The 15,293-nt window shown below is 40.5% G+C and overlaps 1 protein-coding gene across 9 annotated transcripts in view; it reads right to left on the minus strand.

Moving 5' to 3' along the window:
• Positions 1-15,293, minus strand: part of CSNK1G3 (casein kinase 1 gamma 3) — a 152,966-nt gene that overhangs the window by 120,702 nt on the left and 16,971 nt on the right. For 7 of the 9 annotated variants that reach the window (XR_003090671.3, XM_006130107.5, XM_006130104.5 and 4 more), the window contains exons 2-3: positions 11,147-11,221; positions 5,306-5,726 (exon numbers count right to left, since the gene is read on the minus strand). Coding sequence is in view for 8 of the 9 variants with exons in the window: in XM_006130107.5 (XP_006130169.1) it covers positions 5,306-5,483 (178 nt within the window). In the remaining variant the exon portion in view is untranslated. The remainder of the gene's footprint in view (positions 1-5,305; positions 5,727-11,146; positions 11,222-15,293) is intronic. The other 2 variants (XM_075931935.2, XM_089779283.1) reach the window with 1 other exon arrangement.

The following is a 15,293-nucleotide window of genomic DNA, read 5'->3' on the forward strand; positions in this document are numbered from 1 at the left end:
CAGCACTGTTGTAGACAACATCACAAAATATTTGTGCACCAGATGACTGAAGATTTATATGTCCCTTTATGCTTCAACCAACATTCCAGTAGACATACATCCATACTTATGATGGGCTCTGCTTGATGATAAACCAAACAGTGTGGATAAGAACATATTCATCTGAATCCAATTCCACCAGCAGAAGGCTGGTTTTCCTGGTTGTTTGGGTACTATACTGTCTGCATCTGAGTTTTTCCTCTGTTTAAGACTTCCGAAAGCATGCACCACACCTCATCCCCCCTCTGACTTTGGAAGGAACTTCAGATTCTTAAACCTTGCGCTGAGTGCTGTAGCTATCCACACCGCCATGGACGCTCTTGTGCAAAACCACATGGCAGTGTGGACGCACTCTTGCGCAAGACCGTTTGCACAAGAACTCTTCTGCAAAGCAGTTCTTGCGCAAGAAGCCTGCAGTGTAGACGTAGCCTGAATGTTCAGTATAATCTGGAACATAAATTATACATTGCAATGCTGGCTACAAAACTTTTAGGTGACATTATAACTAAGAACCAAGCAGAATACTCTCCTATAAATGTAAACAAACTTGTGTGTCTAAGCAACTGGCTAAACCAGAAAAAAGACTGGGTAGATTTGCAGGCTCCAAAATTTACACATTGTTTAACTGCATTCAGAAACAAAACAAATTGCACTTTCACAATGAAGATTGACCTAATGCACTTGTAGGAGGTGAATTAAATACTATTTATCATTTTTACACTGAAACTATTAATTAAGATTCAGCACAGTACACTTTGTATTGTGTAGTAATTGAAAAATATATTTGAAAATATAGAAAACCATCAAAAATATTTAATACATTTAAATTGGTGTTCTACAATTAAAATTGTAATTAATTGCAATTTTTTAAACAAATAGTTTGAGTCAATCACAAGTTAACCGGATTCAATCAACAGCACCAATGAGTAGATTTTTAAAGCCATGACCAGATACTCATTGTCAGGGCTCGCCAAGTGGCAGCGAGCCCTGCTCACCACCCACACGGTTTCACGTCTTTCTGCGCATGTGCAGATCGCTCTGCGCCGGCTCTTCCAGGTCGTAATCTACTCGCCACGGGCAAGTAGATTACATTATGTGTCGAGCCCTGCTCATTGTCAACAGAGATAGATAAAGTAAAGGCAGACAATGCATATGGCTGTTGTAAGGGAAACAATGCCGCTCTCCTTTCCTTATATTCCTCCTTCCTTGTCAGTTAATTCTCTCTCTCTCAGGGTTATGATCCATTGTCTATCACTTGCAAAGTGCAGCTGATAATTTCAAATTTACACATCTACGTGTAAAGTCAGCAGATTATCCACTGCTAGCTTTGCACATCATGCACTTTTGCAGGTTTAGCTCGAGACAGAAGTTGACATCTCTTTTGCTTTCACTCTTCTTCTCTCACGAAAGGTAAATTAGCTATTGCCACTAGGGATGTTAAATTGTGGGTAATAAGCTAATCGAGTAGTCAATAGAATTTCCATCAACTATTCAATCAGTCAATACAGCTCGGACTTTTGAATGTATTAAGAGCCACCAAGGTCTTCATACATTTAAAAAGCAGAGGCGCAGTGGGGGGAAATCAACTGATTTTTGGCTCACACTGGTCCGCGGCTATGCCTTTGGTTCTTTGACACCCCTCTCCCCAAGACCGGGGGGAGGGAAGGAAGCAAGCTTTCAAGCCAGCTCCCCCAAGCACCAGCTCCTGCTCCCCTCCTTACTGCCTCTCTCTGATAGAAGCAGCGAAGGAGGGAGAGGTGACTACTCGAGTCACTACTCGACTGCCCAGTATGCTTACTGGGTAGTTGACTAGTCACTTACACCCCTAGTTAACAATCAAAAGAAAGATCAGGGAGTCATTGTGGATAGTTCTCTGAAAACATCCACTCAATGTGCAGCAGTAGCAGTCAAAAAAGCAGAGTGTTAGGAATCATTAAGGGCCAGAATATCTTATTGCATCTATAGAAATCCAGAGTATGCCCACATCTGGAATACTGCATGAAGATGTGGTCACCTCACCTCAGAAAAGGTACCTTGACACTTGACAAAATTCAGGAAAGGGCTACAAATGATTATGGGCATGTAACAGCTACCACATGAGGAGAGATTAATAAAGCTGAGATTTTTCAGCTTGGAAAAAGAGATCACTAAAGAGGAGAAGGGGGATAAATATGATAGAGGTCTATAAAATCATGGTTGAGAAAGTAAATAAGGAAAAATTATTTACTTGTTCTCATAACACGAGAACTAGGGATCACCAAATGAAATTAATAGGTACCAGATTTAAAACAAAAGGAAGTATTTTCTTCACACAATACACGTTCAGTCAATCCATAGAAATCTTGTTGGAAATACGATTGCAGGGTTATCTCGCTGGATAACCTTGCTGGTCCAGAATCCCTGGGACCTGACTGGAGAAGGGAATGCCCCTCCCATCATGGCCTGTCCTGACACTGGGCTTGAGCTCCAGCCTGCCCCTGCTGTTGCCCAAGCCCTGCCCCAGGACACTCTCAATGCCACTGGCCATGTTACTGCCAGGGCTAGAGTGCCACCATCAGAGCTGTGCAACCTGGACAAAGATCCACAGTCACTTGGCTCCGCAGCTGGGGCTGGAGCTCCATGGCCTGGGCTCCCTGGCTAATGCTGGAGCTCCCCAGTTCTGGAGCCAGAACAGGGCCGGAGCTCCGAGGCTACTGCCCGACTAGAGCTCCACAGCCACTGGGGCCATGGAGCTCCACTGGGATCAGAACTTCCCCCCCCCCACACACACACAGCTCCCGGCTGAGTTGCTGGTGCCCCCTATGGCACTCCTGACCTGCCAAAAGACCTCACTGTTCCTGGGCTCTGTGGTTCATGCTGGGCCACAAATGTTGCCGAACCAGAGAGTACCAGTTAAGGGAAGTTCAATCTGAACATAAATTCATAAAGGCTAGGATGAGCAGGAATGGTGTCCCCTATGGGTGATAGAGTAGATCACTTGATTATCTATTCTTTTCATTCCCGCAAGGGCACCTGGCATTAGCCACTGTAGGAAGACAGGGTACAGGACTAGATGGACCTTTGGTGTGACAAATATGGCCATTCTTATCCCAATCACCAGGAGCAACAAAGACAGACGTACAAGAACTAAGTCTATTTCTCTCAGGGGCCATTCTACTTACTGGGAAAATAGAGCATTTTTCCAATACCTTGTATAAATATATCAAAACACACAATAATAAATACACATTTACGTAACAGATGACACGTTGCTACAGGTTAGGTCAAATTTCACAGAACTCATTTCTGTGAATATCAAAAAGGGAAGATAACAGACAAAAAAGTCCTGTTCTGAAATGTCTAAAAAAACTCTGAATTTCATATAGCCATCTTAACAAATGATATTCAAATTAATACACTGGTTCTTTAGTTCATACAATGTCCAAAATCCATTAAAAATACAACTTCAGAGAGTGATAAGCCAAAATCCTGAACTTCACAGATATATGGACAAATTTAGACCCTCTATTATTTTATCAGTTATTACAGCCACAAATTATTAGAATGCAACAAAATGCATAGTATTTCCTGCTAAGCGTGAAAGAGAAAAAACAGTAACATAGCCGAATTACAATTTAAGTCACTGGATAATCTAGAAAGGTACACAGTGTATCAAAGACCATGCTTATAGTATACTATTACTATAAATAAGTTGGAAAATGAAAGCAAGAGAAAAATGCACCTCTGCACTTAAACCTGTGCCCAAACTAAGGTGTTTTTAAAGGGCATACTGTTAGAAAAAGCTATTGTCCTCACAACAAAAGTTGTACTATCATCCCCTATTCTATCCTGCAGTGATTATTCCGATGGTCTGTATTACATGGTTTCTCTTCAGAAAATACGTTCGTTTGCTGTTCAAGCCATCTCGAAACAGATTCTGTGTCAGAATGCATACCTGTGTCACCACTGCTGAGCACAACATGCTTAAATTCTGAATACTGGTATCGCAACAGCAGCATAGGAAAACTCAATCGGATACAATAAGTTTCACACATACAGAATGGGAAGCAACTGTCTAGGAAGCAGTATGGCAGAAAAGGGATCTAGGGGTTATAGTGGACCACAAGCTGAATATGAGTCAGCAATGTGATACTGTTGCTAAAAAAGCAAACATGATTCTGGGATGCATTAACAGGTGTGTTGCGAGCAAGACACGGGAAATCATTCTTCCGCTCTACTCTGCGCTGATTAGGCCTCAGTTGGAGTACTGGTCCAGTTCAAGAAAGATGTGAAGAAATTGGAGAGGGTCCAGAGAAGAGCAATGAGAATGATTAAAGGTCTAGAGAACATGACCTACAAAGGAAGACTGAAAGAATTGGGTTTGTTTAGTTTAGAAAAGAGAAGATCGAGGGGGAACATGATAGCAGTTTTCAGGTATCTAAAAGGGCGTCACAAGGAGGAGGGAGAAAACCTGTTCATCTTTGCCTCTGAGGATAGAACAAGAAGCAACGGGCTTAAACTGCAGCAAGGGAGGTTTAGGTTGGACATTAGGAAAAAGTTCCTAATGCTCAAGGTAATCAAACACTGGAATAAACTGCCCAGGGAGGTTGTGGAATCTCCATCTCTGGAGATATTTAAGAGTAGGTTAGATAAATCTCTATCAGGGATTGTCTAGACAGTATTTGGTCCTGCCATAAGGGCAGGGACTGGACTTGATGACCTCTCGAGGTCCCTTCCAGCTCTAGTATTCTATGATATCTGAACACAAAGGCTACTGTACAAAACCAAACTATTGTGCCTAGCTGGATTTTAAAAACTAATACTCAGTAGGGTACAGAAGTCCAATAAAAGAACATTTAAATATTGCAATCTTTATAATGATCAATTCAACTATTACATACAAGTGCTTAAATATATAAATGTCTATTTTACATAAGTGTTTATTCTTCCCTTAGATTAAAAAGTTGTGAATGTAACAGAATCCGAAACAAGTGTTCACAAGCTTAGCAAAATACTGTACACAAAATAATTACTTCAATTGACAAGCTAGGCCAAATTCTTATTTGCTTTTTTTTAAATTTGTGATATATATCTAAATCTAACACTAAAGACTGGATAATTCTATAAGAAAAAAACTCAAGAGATGGGATAGATAAGATTTTCTCTCTGCAAAACTATAAACATTGAGTAACAGGAAAAATGGTATATGTGCAAAGTAAACACATTGTGGACATTTAGTTTGCATGCACATCTTGAATCAAAGTGGAATAAGGAATACCAATCTTACCTAATCGTAGTTCTCCAAAATTACCACATCCAATTTTTTTCCCAACTCTGAAGTTAGGGCCAACCATTAACACTCCAGAGTTTGAAGAGCCAGTACCACGAGGATTGTGACCTGAACGCCCACTTGGCCGGGCCATTTTATCATCTGGTTTGTCCTTGTCTTTCTTTTTACCATCCATATCAAGTTTACGGTACTCCACTTTGAATTTTTTTTTAATCAAGACAAGCAAACTCAAACAGGGTAATGTGAGAATGGAACCATCCCTATTTAAGTACTCCAGCTGGTTATTCAGTCACTAAACTGTAGTTGGAAAGTAGTCAATGGCTGCATATTCATCCCATTCGCAAAATAATTTCCTTGGTAGTCTCTGAAGTAAAATATATACTCAGTATGTATCCTACCACCAGGATTTACAGAGGCTCTGTAAATGAAAAAGAAAATTAATCAGAGTACACATATTTTGAACAAGGTAACTTCCTACAGTATCATATGATTGAAGTATAATTACAGAATGTTCTGTATATCCCCTTGTTACAGAACAGTACCATAGTGATTAATTTTTGCCCTCCGATTCATACACACAGCTCCCACTGGAATGGCTCTTACTACATTTAAAAAGGCAGAGAGCAGCAGTCCAGGACTGCTCAGTCCCAACTCGTGCCAGGTCCCAAACTGCTGTGCCTTCCCTGCCGCACCACTGAGACAGTACTGGGGGAACTAGCTTTTAAGCTGGCTCCCCTAGCACCAGCTCCTCCTTTCTCCCCCTTGCTGCCTCTGGTTAGAGAGGCAGCAAGGGAGCAAGTAGTTGAGTAGTAACTCAACTACTCGATAAGCCTTACATCCCTAGTAAGAATGCATTAGGCCTTTGAAGAATTTCAATCTGGTTGGAAGAAAGAAGAGTAAAAACAATTGTATTAGAAGATAATATGCCAATATGGCTACTAGTTGTGCCCTGATCAGACCAGGTAGCACCACTAGCACAAAATGACTGGAGCCCTGAACCACAGGAATCAGAAAATGAGAGGAGGTGGGAGGACAGAAGGTGCTCCTTTTTTTGTTATAGGTATATTGACAAATACATTGGCATTATCTATATTACCAATTGCCAAAGGACCAAGAGGAATGCTCTACACACTAGCCTGATGGTCCTGAGTTCCAAGACTTTTAGATGTAGTCTGTCTAAGGATCATTTTGTTTTGGATGTGTCCATCACAAACATTCCAGACAACAAACGGCACTTCAATAGTGCTCCTGTACTGAGATTGTTAAGATATAGATACCGAGACAGTTCCCTGAGGATGCAAGATGAATTCACAAATGTCTTAATCAGACAAACAATTACCCCATTTATTAAAAAAATTAAAATGAAAGCAGTCTGTCTTGAGCTAAATATGACCCTGCTGTTGGATTCAATTTTGAGTCCTATAAATTACTGCATGTGCTTGACACAAACATGGATAGGGCACTGTTTAGGTGTGTCAGTTTCCTAATAAAATTTAGTTAGGATCAGCTAGTTGTCTAGGCATGGATAAATATAGATAACTTAATTCCCCAGGGGTTCCACTATGAGGGTACGTCTAGACTAAATGCCTCCGTCGACGGAGGCATGTAGATTAGCCAGATCGGCAGAGGGAAATGAAGCCGCGATTAAAATAATCGCGGCTTCATTTAAATTTAAATGGCTGCCCCGCTCTGCCGATCAGCTGTTTGTCGGCAGATCGGGGCAGTCTGGATGCGACGCGCCGACAAAGAAGCCTTTCTTGATCGGCACAGGTAAACCTGCCTTTTAACTTTATTAAGAGCTGGCTGATTTCCAGCTCACGCCCAGTCCCGCTACTGCCTGCCTCCCCTGTTCCCCGCAGACACAGTGCTGGGAGGAACCTCTATTAAGCCGGCTTCCTCCTGCACTGGCTCCTGTTCCTTTCCCCAACCCCCTGCCCGCTGCCTCTGATAGAGGCAGCAAGGGGGGGAAGCAAGTGCTCAAGAAGGGACTAGTCAACTATCCGATAAGCTTATGCTTATCGAATAGTTGACTACATCCCTACTACAAATATGAAAAGTTAAGCACTCAAACCTTAGGAAATGCCAGAATCAAGTTTAGCTGTGCCAACGTAACTCTGCCCCCCAATGTATATGATCGCATATGATGCTTTTTGCTCGACTCCTGCCTCAGTACACAGAATGAACCTACTTTGGGGATGAGTTTTGCTGTAAACGAGTCTTGTTTGAGGGCCCACAACCTTATATGTTGCAGAAACTGGAAAGTACTGAATGAAGTAGGGATATAAGCAAGCAGTCAACTACCCAATAAGCCTAAGCTTACTGAGTATTCGAGTAGACTACTCGCTTCCTCCCATGTTGCTGCCTCTATCACAGGAACCATCAGGGGGGAGGGGGAAGAAGAGGGAGAGAAGAGAACAGGAACCAGTGTTATGGGAAGCTCTGGGTCCCACACCAACAGGGGCTGCTGCCTATGCACCTGGCTCCTACAACATGGTAGCTCCTAGACCAGCATGAGCCAGTACTGTGCGTCTTCCCTTATCGACCAATCTTGTAGCCGATGCAAATGGTATCAACTACATGATTAGTAAGTTACGCACCTCTTAACATCCTTAGAATGAAGCAGAGGATTGCACGAAGAAAAAAGGACAGCAATTCCATGATGCCCAGGAGAAATGCACTGTAATCCTGCTTATACCAGAGAGTTCATAGGCAAGTCACTTAAACAAATTTTTCATGGATAATCACTGAGAGTTCCATATTTTCTATGTGCTTCAATTGAGACACTGGCATCTGATTTTTGGAAGTGCTGAGCACTCACAGCTGCAAAAAGTCACCAGGAACTACACTTCCAACGTATGAAGAGCTACATAATACTCAACACCTGAAAAATCATGTCCCAATGGTCTCAAATTGGCTACCCAAAATGAGTGGATTCTTTTGACCTGCATATGTTCCTCAGTTTCCCCATCTGTAAAATAGGGGTAATACCTCTTCCCCCCCACCCATCTCAAGAGGATTATTTAAAAAAATATTGATTTTTTTTATTATTCACAAATGGGGACACATTGAAGAATAAGGAAAAACAGAATATGGAATAGTTGCTTATTAAATGAACACCATTCACCCAATGCACTGAACGTGGTATGGTCCTGTGGACAAAACAGTACATCATGTAATCAAAAACTAGATCATAACACACATGCACCATAGGACTGAATTAAAAAAATAATACTGGCAACCTCTATTTTGGAATTTCCTGTCTTTTGAATGCCTGATTTTGCAACTTCAATAATTGTTTTAATGCAATTTTCAGGATACATTGTATATACATGAGTAAGTGTGGAACTATATATGCACACTTCCCTAACTGGAGTTCTACATCAGTGCCACAATTTCATGGTATCAAGTGCCAAGACAATGGGATGGAGGCTGGAAAGACAGGACAATGCTTTGCACACTGAGGGTTACAGAACGTAATACTTCAACTTCACAATTAATGACCATCTAAACTAAAGTATAATACTATAAGAATAGTATGGCCTTACCTCAAACTAAATTAAAGTCTTATTAAAAAGCTAATAATTACCGAATTACATATTTTAACTAACTTTCTAAACTAAAGTCAAAATATATTCAAGATAAGCTTCTAAGAATGCTACAATAACAGTCCTTTGTACAATAAAGGCTACTCAACATGACAATCAGGCAACTCTCTAAAACTTGAAACTGTAATCTTGGCTCCTAGGTAACATTTACAAAAATGACATGGGCATTTTTGAAAGTGTGACCTTTAATCTTAGATCAGCTAATAAGGACTCTACCATACATGATACCAAATTAATCTATTTGGCAGATCTGAATGCATCTTCAGTGGTATGTTTTGTCAACATGATATTTAGTTAACATGTTTATCAAGCATTCACATAAGGGTTTTCAGTATATAACATGTGAAGCACACTTATGTTTGAGGGGTATACACTAATACTTAGGTACAGTATCCAATAAAGCTATGTTAATGTCAACATTGTCACTACAGTCAATGATGAATTTTGAAATGAGCAGAATTTTCATGAGATTATGCTATTTAAATATTTTAATGAATTTTTTCACAACTTTCATTCCAACAAACATATTGTGATACTGGCACATGAAGTACATTTGATCATCATGATACAGTTTCACCATATTTCAATTAGTACTAACCTACACTACAGCAAAATTTTCATAATAAAAGAGGGCTACTATAAGACTTCCCTCAAAGCACGATACTGTTAGGAATAAGCTGCTGTATATACACATAGAATATGCCTTACATATTATACATTAAGTAGTATATTTAAACAAGCCACACAGTATTTTACATACAATGAAAAGCAAGAGACACAAATTGCTTTATTACTGCCATAAAACAGGCTATCCACCAAACTTCTACCAATATTTGTTTTTTATTCCCTCCTCCCCCTCACATAATTTAACTAAATTCTAATTCTTTCAACTATTGATATATACTATAATCTTGTATAGGCCATAATTTTGTATACTATTTTAAATAGATTTTATTGCATCTTACACTAACGTGATGAAATTTGCTAATTAAATATTTTATGCCAAGAGTTAAGAAAAACACACAAGTCATTTTAATACATACCAGTGTGTTAGTGACATACTGCAATTCACCCCAGGTATTAACAGCATATCAACAAAACCAAAACAAATTAGAAGTTGACAGAAATAATGTGATTTCTATGCAAGGCTTAATATTGCCATCAGATATATTAGATCAAGGCCGCCTCTCCCTTGCCCATTTTGGGCTATTTTAGTATTAACTTTGTCAGAGGAGACAGCAGGAGAAAACCATTATGTTTCAGAAATCGTTGGAACATACAAGACAAACATTCTGATAATCTCAAAGGGGTAGTCTGTATCTGCAAAAGCAACAAGAAGTTCTCTAAGGTGCCATAGGACAACAGATTTATTTGCGCATAAGCTTTCCATGAGTTAAAACCTCAGATGCATCGCCGTCTGCACCACATACCGAAATGCTACAGGATCCATCTTCTTACAACTAACAGCTAAAATCCATAAGGAAACAGACAGGTAACTTTATGCTCAAAGGCAAATATATTGGTGAAAATCTGAATGCAATTTTACAACCTGATAAGTAGTTATATCAGCATATCTCTTACCAATTCACCATTCACAAAATTGTAAGAATGTTATGTTGAACTTAAAACAGCAAATACAATGCAAAATGACCCAAATTATTTCAAACTCATAGGCTATTTACTGAACAAAGTGATTATTAGATATTTTTCTAAAATTTAATGCAATTTTAAAGGTTATTGCAGTGAAATGTATGGCAATAAATTAAAATATAATAGATTAACTACTAGTAGTTTCAGTTTTCAAAAATGTATCCCAACTATTGGCAATTTACATGCTTTATGGATTTTAAACTTTGTTTGTTGATCCGACAGATGTAACCAATAATAAAATTCAATTCTATAGACAACTGCTGCACCTTGCTCTTAAGAGTATTTATGTAAGCTAACACAATCAGTACCTTGACATTTCTACTGCAAAGACACAGGAGATTTTTAGTATTTAACAGTGACAGTATTACTGTTAAAAAGGAAGACACCCAACCCTTTAATCTGAGCTTCTTTCAGAGTCTTGAGTGTAATGCTGTACTTTACTTCAGATTAAATGGAAATTATATTATAGGAAATAGAATATTTGGGGTGTTTATTACCAAGAACCACCTATAGAACCAAATGTAGATCATGCCTCCCACACATACATAATGTGTTAACTATTAGAATTCACAACCACACTTACCCAAGAAAGCGGTACACTGTTCATGGCAGTGCCTTTTCTTCATCATAATGTTCATGTTTTAGGTGTAATAGCATTCTAAACAAACGAAGAAATACATATATAATATTGTCAGTGATTCATGCAGTTAAACATTTCTGATGCTTTACTCAAGATTGTATACAAATTAAAGATTTAGTACTGTTTTTCTAAATCCTAAAGTAGAAAGCAAGTTTCTATTAATATTAGGCGTGTGGGTGTGTCCCATATATGCCAGAATCCTTCTAAACAAAGGAAGTTATACTCTTCACCAATTAAGAATACCAACTAAAATGACAGATTAAAGGAAAAATAAAAGGATAATTCATACAAGCAAGATGATTATGCAAATAGGCAAGTGTCATAAATTACATTTGCTATTTTGTTTTGCTAGATTTGCTACATAATTCATCCCATTCTTCTTTTGCCATGGGAATTTCCCCATTAGGTTTTTTACCCTCTCGCTACATAAACATCAAGTTCATTCAAATAAAAACAAACAACCTGATTAACTGGTTTCTTGTTAATATCAAAAAAAGAAAGGCATTTAAATGAGAGGCAATTGCTTTGTTCACCGGCTCAGGAAAAGCATTCTGTTACTAGAGGGCAGTAAGAGGACAAAAAAAAGGGGGAGAGGGTCCTCAGCAGTGAAATGGAAAAGGCAGCGCAGTGACAGAGCCCTGAATATACACACAATGGCTGCATCTAGACTGGCAAGTTTTTCTGCAAAAGCACTTGCTTTTGTGGAAAAACTTGCCAGCTGTCTACACTGTATATGCTGCTCCCGTTGGGGCAAAAGCCCTCTTGTGCAAATGCCAGTGTAGACAACGCGTTATTGTTTTGCGCAAAAAAGCCCCGATCGCGAAAATGGCGATCAGGACTTTCTTGCGCAAAACCGCATCTAGATTGGCCCGGACACTTTTCCAGAAAAGCATCCATGCCAATCTAGACACTCTTTTCCGCAAATGCTTTTAACGGAAAAACTTTTCCGTTAAAAGCATTTGTAGAAAATCATGCCAGTTTAGACGTAGCCAACAAGTTTAAGTTTGATCCCAATGAGAGGAGCCAAGAGAGATTCCAACAGATGGGTTATAGTCAGAATACTACACAAGGAAGATGGAACTGAATAGCTACCATTTGTATGAACTTGAGTTAGGGAGATGAATTGAACATCAAGGAGGCCAGTAATCAAGGAGGGAGAGCACAATAACCTATAACAAGGATGAGGAACCTTTTTTGGATTTGAGGCCACTAACCAACAGAAAAATCACACAAGTGATGGGGGCCACACAGAAATGAGAAGGAAAAAACCCTCCTCACCAACATGGCCCCAACTGAGGAGAAGGAAGACACTCCTCCCCATTCCCCTCCCACACCAGAGCCTAGGAGAGCCCAGCCTAAAAGATTTTGCATGCTCCAACCCCGCAGTAGGGCAGTGTGTTGGAGGGCGAGGGAGAGCTGACATGCCAGCATGGACTCCTGAATGTTGGGGTGGGAGCCCTGAACCTTGGGGGCCAGATCCAGGCAAGCCAGGAACCACATCCAGATGCTGGGCCTGAGGTTCACCGTCCCTGACCTATAAGACAAGTTCTAGCTATTTGCCATAAAGATAATATTCCCATGTTCCCAAATGTTAAAAGGGGAGAAACAGCAAATCTGGACACTGCATGGAAGGTGAGGCATGGCATGGGGCAGTGAAGACAGTAAGGCTTTGTTTACACTGGCAATTGAGCGATAAAGCTTGTGATATTCACAGATGCTTAAATTCCCATCCCCCCATGACAAAAACTTTGCAGTAGTGAATACTAGATCATGTCTACACTACCAAGTTTAGTCACCAAAAAACCTCCTTTTGTTGCCACAAGCATGGTTTTTTCCCCACCATATTGAACTCCAGGATATTTCCCACAATGCCCAAGTAGCCACTCTGGCCAGCACTTTCAATCCCACTGCCTTGCAGCCAGGTATACGGGATTTTCCCCACCCCCGCCTTGCAGCCAGGTATACAGCATTTCCCCCACCCCCACCAGCTTGCAAACCCTGGAAACATAAAATATCATTTCCTGCCGGTTGGCTCAGTGTGAAGTGTTCTCATGTGTGACCATGGCTGGCTTATCACTAAATGCTCTCCTGCTTAGACCACTATAGAGCTTTTAGATCTTACCAGTGTGTGGGAAGAGGAGTCTCTGCAGTGCCACCTGCAAGTGACCCATAAGAACAGGGACACATACAGGCACATCTCAATCCTTGTGTGAAAGAGGGTATAAGCGAGACACTGCAGCAAAGAACAAACAGTGCTGAATCCAAGAAATGCTGTATTTGTAAGAACTGATACAATCCTGGCGGGCAACCCCACCTCCACCACCAGGATTCCTGTGGATACTTCCAAGGACACTGAGTCAGCAAAAAGAGGATTTAACAGAGAACGAAATCATAGATGAAGAAGTAGAACTGAATGAGGATCTGGCCTCACAGTGTGGTCACCAGGTGTGGCAGGCAACCAGGAATTGTTCTCAAGTCTCAAGACGAATGGCTAGTCTCAGCAGCAGCTCGACATGGAGCAGAAAGCAGGGGATGAGATGCAGAGTAAGTGACTCTGGCTTGGGGAGTGCAGTGGTAGGTGTAGAGCATAGGAAAGTGAGAGGATGGCTGTGTTGCTTTAAACAGGGTGTTGATACATCCTGCAAAGAGATGACCTACAAACTTTGCCAAAGATCTTTATTAATTTCCTCTCACATGTTCTATGGCAGTGCAGCTGTGTTTTCTTCCCCATGGTAGGACACTCTCATCATTCTACAATCAATGGTGGAAGGACCAAAGCAGCACACAATTGGGCTGGATAAGATGCAGGCAGACAGCCACTAGACATCCAGAAGTTGAGCCCTGGTTTCCCTTCTTACCCTCATCAGAGAGATATCAGCAAGAATGAAACCTGCCTGTGGAGAGGTGTCATCATTAGAATGATTTTTATGCAAACTTGCTACACAAGCCATGACTATTTTCTTATGCCCCCATGCACACTCTTCATGCCCCCCCTTTCCACTTCCCCCAAACTCATCATGTTTACAATGCATGCAGAGATGTGTGTCTGTCTGTCAAGGACCAGTGGGAAAGTAGCTGCATATGTTGAAAAAGGTGCTTGTAAGTGAAATGTTTCAATTTTAAGTAGGAATTTAACACAATCTCTTACGACATTCTATGCTGAAGATGAAACCTTGAGAACTCAGAACAGTCTCCCACTGACAGACTGCATTAACTAAAAAGTAGACCCAAGGAAAACAGGGTGGATCTTATGAGGGAGATTCTGAAGCATTTCTTAATTGAGATCCCAAAAAGGGAGGAGCAATAGCTGAGCAAAATACAGAGTAGGAAAGACAGCATTGTGCACATAATCAACTTCATGGAGGAGCAAACCGAGATGCTCAAGTATTTAATCAAGCTGCAGAGTGAGCAGACCCAGCCTCAACCTCCTCTGCAACACATACAGAATCCAGCAACCCATCCTCTACACCCACATATTCCTTTTTACTGTCTGGGGAGCCTCAGTTTCCTTTCAACTGCACTCCACTCCTCCCTATCAAAACTGTAACTATGACAGTTAGACTTACACACAGTTATGAGGCTTTATCCTAACCCAAACCCTTGTTTACCAGCAAACATGAATCCTGAGATGTAAGACTGCTGGGGCTCTTGTACATTTCAAAGGCTCAGGCACCCAGGGGCACTCCCTGCTGGGCTTCCACTTTTGAACTGTAGCAGGAGCCCAGAGTTCAAAGGCAGAGGCGCCCTTATCGACTATTTGATTAGTCGATGGAAATCTGATTGAGTATTCATTTAATCAATCTAAATTTAAAATCCCTAGTTAGAACACATAGTCAATCACAATTTTAATTAAAATGTAGTTTTAGAAAGCCATCTCAAAGCCATCTTAGAAGCACCGAGGACACAGTATCTCCAATTGTCAAAAAACCTCTCTTTGCCCAGGGACATCACTATAAAATGATAATATAAAAGCGTATTGGCACATCTTTCTATAAATGGTCTACTTCTTTTGCTTTCCAAGTCAGTCTCTCTCAAGATAATTTTTAAATGTTTTCATTTTCAAATCCAAAAAATTTCCATATAAATCCAT

This window comes from Pelodiscus sinensis, chromosome 6 (assembly GCF_052426305.1).
Source record: "Pelodiscus sinensis isolate ZL-2025 chromosome 6, ASM5242630v1, whole genome shotgun sequence".
NCBI classification, from domain to species: Eukaryota; Metazoa; Chordata; order Testudines; family Trionychidae; genus Pelodiscus; species Pelodiscus sinensis.